The sequence below is a fragment of the Falco cherrug genome, chromosome 10 (genome assembly GCF_023634085.1).
Source record: "Falco cherrug isolate bFalChe1 chromosome 10, bFalChe1.pri, whole genome shotgun sequence".
NCBI lineage: Eukaryota > Metazoa > Chordata > Aves > Falconiformes > Falconidae > Falco > Falco cherrug.
The window spans coordinates 11,229,663-11,236,523 of record NC_073706.1 but is presented as its reverse complement, the minus strand read 5'-3'; the positions used below and the strand labels follow the sequence as shown (position 1 = coordinate 11,236,523).

At 37.4% G+C, this 6,861-nt stretch overlaps 1 protein-coding gene across 1 annotated transcript; it reads right to left on the bottom strand.

Annotated features, from left to right (window-relative positions):
* Positions 1-1,027: 1,027 nt before the first annotated feature.
* CIMIP1 (ciliary microtubule inner protein 1) lies at positions 1,028-5,387 on the bottom strand. Its single transcript, XM_005445038.2, has 4 exons — positions 5,329-5,387; positions 4,736-4,817; positions 3,579-3,677; positions 1,028-1,183 (listed from the first exon to the last, which is right to left on the bottom strand). Exons 1-4 carry the CDS (start codon positions 5,385-5,387, stop codon positions 1,028-1,030), a joined length of 396 nt encoding a protein of 131 aa, XP_005445095.2.
* Between the last annotated feature and the right edge of the window lie 1,474 nt (positions 5,388-6,861).

Sequence of the window (6,861 nt, the reverse complement as noted above, 5' to 3'; positions counted from 1 at the left end):
CCTCTGTTTTGATACCAAAACTGATTTTTGAAAGTGACTTTTTGTCACTGTGGACTTTGTATACTTTATTTATAGCAATCAAGCAGCTGCCCCAGGAACTCCTGAATTACTTATGTGTGTAATTACACAAAACACCTGTAAAGCACACATAACACAAAATTATATTAACTATTTTACAAATACATATATTATATATGTATATAATATTAATAACTATAGTTATGATTTGCCTGATTTTTTCAAGCTGCAGTGGACACACTATGATGAAGCCTGATAATTACCTTTTCTGCAGGTGTTTGTTAGTTTGTTGTGTTTTGTTTCTTAATGAGGAAAACTTCTTTTCAAATGCAAGGATGCAATTCCATGGCAGCTTGAACCAATTTAAGTCATGCCTGCTCCACTCCTCTACCTCTTCTTAGTCTCTTTCTGTACAAAAGAGATGGTTTTGTACTAGCACAGGCACTTGAGCAACTCAACAGTGGGCCAGTTCAGACTGCTGCTTGAAAGCTAGTTCTAAACACAGGCAGGTAAGCAACGAATTGGGAATGTACAGCAGGGTAGGATTGCCAGGAACATGGCAGTCTGTATTTATGTTTGAAAAAGCTGCTGTAAAACTGAGTCTGAATGGAGGCTTTCATGGAGAAACAATTATAAAAATGTGCTCTGTCATCACAAAAAAAAGTTTTTTAAATACTCCCAATAAATATTTTAAAATCATAGTCTTATAATGCTAATAAAAGTAGTACTTGCTCTGTGATCTTTCTATGAGTTTATTCATCATTACTTCTAAGTAAACCTGAAGCGGTGTTAACAGCTTGGATGCCACAGATTTCAAAAAATCAGTAACAAGTAAAATACTACATTAAGATGTTTGCAGTTTACCAAAATGATTGTGGATGTTTACATAATTTTTTTAAAGCATAAATTGTTTTATAAGCATCAATGTTTACCAGTCCAACAGTCCCCTATGGAATGTTAACTTAGGGTTGCAAATAGATCTATGTGTCTAACTGTTAATGTCTTAATGTCAGTCAGAAGGCTCACATGGCCACTTCAAATCCTTAAAAAAGGTACCTTTACAGCTTTGGATTTGCAAACCACGTTCAAGTTCCAACCCCGGGACAGCTGACCTCCAGCCAATAAATCCCTGGGTAGTCTTAGGTACTGGAGGAGATGGAATCACCTATAATAAAAGTAACATGTACAATTCAATGATTAAAAGGTTTTTCGTTGTAATTTCTGTCATGCAACATCATATTTTGTGTTGTAGTGTGAATGGAAATGAGAACTTACAAAAAATAGTGGTTTTAAAAGCAATCTGCTGAATGAATATCCCGAACACACACTGACCGTAATGGAAGGAAAGAACTTCAAAAGATAGCCCAGTTACATGCAAATTTGATTTATAATACAGTTTTAAAAATAAAAAGTAATTAGAATAATCTAGGTTCCATTCTATAGCAAGGCACAGGGAAAGAGAGAAGTAAAATGGCCAAATTCCAGTTAACTAACTTGCATTTACCATCCTTTTAAAAAAAAAAAAAAAAAAGTCTTTTAGTGCCTACATTGGTATGTATAACAGGAAATAAAAAAGAAAATTATTGTTTAGTAGTCGGTGTTAGCATACCTTTTTTAAAAAAAGTTTTGCTCAATACTTTTTCTAAGGGCTTTACTGGCTTCACATTATAAGGAAAATTTTATCTTCACCTTTAGCTTTTTTCATTATAGAATAATAATACTAATAACAACTTCTCTAAACAGGAGAAATAGTATTTTATACTTGCTGTACTGTATTTGGTAGCAGTGCAACTATGGAATAACAGTTTTGTGCCCAAATGCTAAAGATCTTACTGCCCAAGCTGGCTTTTGCATCAAGAGCTACTTATTCAATCCACCTTTCTTCTACTTTAAAAGATGCATAAACATCAAGTTAATCTGCAACTAATCTAGCTAAAAAGGAAACAAAACAAAAGCCAACAGTCTCTGTTCACCGACTGCTGTGCTTACTTTGGCTGAATCATCTCAGTTGGGCATGTTATATCATTTTAGCATCTGGGGACTTAGTAGAGAAACAGTCAGCAAGAGAACAATGTTTCAGTTCTTTTGCCAGAGTTGCTTCACTTTGTTCTGTGGCCAAGATTAGAAAATGTTTATGATATTTAGGTGGAACAGTTCCTCTGAAAAGATAATTTTCATGGCCAAAAGTGCCACCCACTGAGAAGGATAATGAAGGAAATCATGCCCCATTTACAATCTGGGGGAAGGGACTATGAAAAAGCAATTATTAATCTAACCTAGAGAGAAGAACAGATATGATGACTGTGATCATAAAGGTAAACGTGCAGAAAGACACACAGTTCTGAATAAGAGCGTAAGAAACTTTACTCTGAATCTGTAAAGAGTGACCTAAATCACAGCTAACCTTTACCTTCCTTAGCAAATAAAGATTTGATGTGAAATTGAAACTATGATCCCTGTTTCAGTATGCACCAGGCTATGCAGGCTACTTTAGCAGCTGATAACTGTATGCGTGATTTGTTAGCATACATACATCCTCGCTGTGCTGAGGCAGAGGTAAAATTGACTGAAATTGGAGGCTTGAGACAAAAACTGAAGAACAAGTAGCGCTAATGGCAGAAATGCTGCCATTTCATTTCTTTGCCACACTCAGCACTAGCTCTTAATTTTTGTTTCAATTTAATCTCCGTAAAAGCTTTTACTACTTCCTCACCTTATCTCCTCGCCCTTGGAATACTTTGAAAGAAAGCTAGTTCAGTAAGTAGGAATTTCCAATCTCTTTTGTTTCCTTAATCTTCTCTAGGTGGACTAACTTTCCCTTTTGTTAGCATATTCTGCTTCCCCTTTTTACAAACATGTTCCTCTCCCAGTGTCACTGATTTAGCTGATTTACTTATCCTATTCATTGGTGATTCTGACACTGTATATTTGTAAATCAAACCATCAGTCACATTCCACTCTCATTTCCAGCTGTTTGACAACTTTTAGACTCTGAATATATTAATATAAATCATATAATGTAAACTCAAAGACTTATGATTGGCTCATTAGAACTGACTTCTTACTAATTTGTGCCACTGAAAAGGACAGTGGCATTGTCTCTGCCACAAAGAAGACCATCTTAAGGTTAGAAAAATGACTGCATCTTAACCAGTAGTTAAAACTGAGAGTTAAGGTTATGATAAGACTTGCAGAGAGACGTGTATGTATATTTGAGCAATGAATGGTCAGCAGTCATAGATGGCTCTGTGAGCACTCTTCTGTACTAAGCTGTACAGTTGACTGTTTTGTTAGTGGATGTCACAGAGGAGCGCATGGGGGAGGTGCTTCACAGAAAGATGATCATGTACACTGAAAGCTCTGTGAACTAACAAGCATATCCAAAGGGCAATCCCTTGTCTTAAATGAATGCTTTTAAAGCATTGCTTGAGTTGCAAATACAATTTACTCTGACCTTTAGTTAAAGGCCCACCTCTACAAGACAACTGATTTTTTAGACCTTGTGTGGTTTCTCAAGACAGATATTGCTGTATTGCAATTTTAAAATCTAATTTTCTAACCTTAATGTATTTTTCCACAGGTGTCACAGGTCGAACCTGAAGATGCTCAGGAAGCTGTATCTTGGGCTTTGTATTTTCTTTCTTTTCATCTTCAATCAACTAAAACCAAAACATCAACATTAAAACCAGGACTCTCTATTTCCTGAAATAGGCTGTAATATCCTGTATCTACACCATACCCCTCATTGTTGCATCTGAACTTCCTGTTCTTTCCCTCTAAAATAGGACTACTTATTGTAGTGTTTTGGAAATTATTGTAACTTATATTTTGGTTTCAGAAAGTGATGTCATTCCAAATTTCAAATGAAAGCCTAAATATTGCTGAGTGATTCCAACTCTCTTAACTACATCACTGGTCCAAGAAGGGCTAGAAATATATGTTATGTGACCAGAAAAGAAAGATTAAGAAATGGTAAATACACATGTTCACTAATAGTAACAATGCATAGTTTTTCAACTTTTCAGCTGCAGATCTATTAATACTGTACAAAGGTGTTATAAATGACAGATTGTAGTTATCAAGGATGGATGTTGAAGCCTAGAGGACCAAAGTTTTCAAAGGTGCTATCTGGATGCCTACAGGAATTAAAAAAAAATCCTCAAACATATTAAGTACTCCCAGCCCCTTGGAAAGTACATTTGTAACTAATTCAGAGGCTGCATCAATCCTGTTCTTTAGCAGCAAAATGCTGGCATTCCAAATGTAACATTATGTGCTACTATATTCTAATATCTAAACATCACTGAGAATAGACATCTCTCCAAATATTTTCATTTGTTGTAAGTTCCCCCACTGAAAATTTAATTAGCTAGAACCTTTTCCCCTAGATTTTTAAACTACCATATGGATAGTCAAAGGGGAAATATTTTCCTGTCAGTGTGCATCTAGTACTTGTTAACACCATTGGGAGTCATGTTTCTCAAGAGAAATATACCAGAATATGCACAGAATATAAATTACCACTTGCTGTATTTTATTCAGAGGAAAACTGAAACTCTGAACTCATCTTAAAAGTGGTACACTTGTTACCTCAGGACCTAGCTTAGTAAGGCATACTCAGTACTTTTCTAGTCATTGGTGCTCTCACAATTTCGTGTCCAGATGAATTTGTGAACAAGTAAATTTCACATGTGGCTTACACGCATGCCAATTTTACCTCCTCAAGAGGTGTTTTCAAGAATCCCCATTTGTGAGACCATCTTCTCGCAGCTTCTAGTTCATGTTCAACGTATTTTTTCCTGAAACAAACAGGGAAATATTTAAGACTACTTTGAAAACTTCATTTAAAAAACCCCAACAAACCACATGCAAACTCAACTACTAATGTCACAATGCACAGCACTTTAGCATGAATCTTTAGACCTTTACCTCAAAACAGCAAGTTTGTGTAAGAGTTAACAATTGTCTGACTTGGGGGTTACGGCTGGAAGTGAAACAGTGAGCGTGAACGCGTTTCCTTCCCTGCACATCATGTTTATGTTTAGAATAAAGAGGAGGTTATGACACACTTTTTGACAAATTTGAGGAAGTAAGCACCGATGTCCTTTCATACATCATTTCATTTAGTACCGAGCGATGAAATGGCCTCTTGTCCCCACTCCCTCTCACCCCGCGAGGCAGGGGGAGGCCGGTGACAAACACAGGTGAAGGGAACATCGGCACAAACTCCTCCAGCCGCTGCCTGCCCGGGCGCGGAGCTGCCGGGGGAGGCCGCCGAGGGTGGGAGGAGGAGGAGGCTGGGGCCGTTACCAGCAGTTGTCCCGCGCCACGAAGCTGCAGGGCGGCGGGCCGGCGCTCCGCTGCGCCATGGCCGCTGGCGCGTTGCTCAGCGGGGGCGGCGGCGACAAAAGGGCGGGGAGGGCAGGCGCGCGCCCCCTCAGGTGATGGCGTTCCCCGGCCGCGAGGAAGTGCACTTGGTCTTGTCAGTTGATTTTTCCTGGTGTGTGTCTTGGAGTGGTTTTGGGTTGGGTTTTTTTGTGGGTTTCTTTCTTTCTTTTTTTTTTTTTTTTTTTTAAATGTTATTCAGTAGGAAAGGATTTTTGGATTAAGCTGATGAACAGCTGTTGCGTTGCTCGAGGAGTTAGCCATATTTCAGAGGAAGAGGTGTCGTCTAAACTCTGTAACTTACCGATTAGCCAGGCTCCCCTCAGAAGAAAACAAATAGCTGGACACCTTTCAGGTTACTGAGTTGTTAAAAGTCTATTTTAAACTTGGACAAGGGAGTTTTTCAACAGCCAAAAACTTGCAGTATTTTTAATCCTTTGTAATGAACATGTAAAATGGTTGAAGGATGCTGTGGGTTTTTTTTTAATTATTTTATTTTGAGAAGAATCAGCTTGTTAACCTGTGCAAAGCATGGACCATAGTATGTGCTATGATGGCTGTTTGCTCCTGTTTCCTAGTTATTTAACCTGCTATCTCCACTTCCTACACTTCCTAGCTCCTCTTGGAAACTATCTTTTGTTAATTTTAGTGGGAAATAACACTGGCCCTGTGATGTACAGTGTCTTTCTGATCTCTCTCTTTTTTTTTTTTCTTTTTTTTTTTCTGGTAGATACTGTTTATGAACTACATGCTAATATTAGAAGTCCTGAGAAGGACCTCGACATACTTTATGGGTTATATGTGAGGACCCCAAAAATATTTACAGCTTGTAAAAAGTTCACTGTGTTCCAATATATTAATATTTTTGGCTCTCCATCAGTTTTTTGGTAACTTTATTTTCTTGCAGTTGCTTTATAAAAGTTTTCAACAATTACTGTAGCCAACTGGCTTTTTGCCCTTACGGGTTTGAATAGTTCCCTGATCCCTTTCTTTTTGTCTGGAAACTGGCTTGTGCAAACACGCAGTAAATAGTTAATGTGACTCTTTCACACCATTGGACAGTTATCCTTATTATAAAATAAATGCAGAAAGGTTTTGACTTGAGCTGAGTGGTTTATAGGTAGTGTGTTTGAATGCTTAATTGATAGCTTTTTATTTGTTTTTTTTATAGAGAAAAGGATCTAAAGGCCTTAAATATTTGAGTATGAGAAGGCGGTATATACATTTATTGGTCATTTTAGAAGTACTAAGGACCCCTATTTGAGTAAGAGAAGAAAAAAACTCAAGGAAACTTCTGTACTCCTAAAATAGAAATTAATACTGCTCTTCTGGGTCTCTAAAAATCATTAAACTATCAACAAATAGAATATTTCACTTACATGCCATTTCTTGATTCTCTAACGATAATTAGACTAGCAATTAAATCAGCTGGGTCTCCTATCACATCCGTAGATGCTT

What these genes read in the sequence shown, in the direction of transcription:
- CIMIP1 (XM_005445038.2), bottom strand. Translation starts at nt 5,387, where the DNA reads ATGGCGCAGCGGAGCGCCGGCCCGCCGCCCTGCAGCTTCGTGGCGCGG. An exon ending in GTGGCGCGGGACAACTGCTG is followed by an intron (nt 4,818 to 5,328) that starts GTAACGGCCCCA and finishes TGTTTGTTTCAG; the next exon opens with GAAAAAATACGTTGAACATG. An exon ending in CTGTGGAAAAATACATTAAG is followed by an intron (nt 1,184 to 3,578) that starts GTTAGAAAATTA and finishes CTTTTATTATAG; the next exon opens with GTGATTCCATCTCCTCCAGT.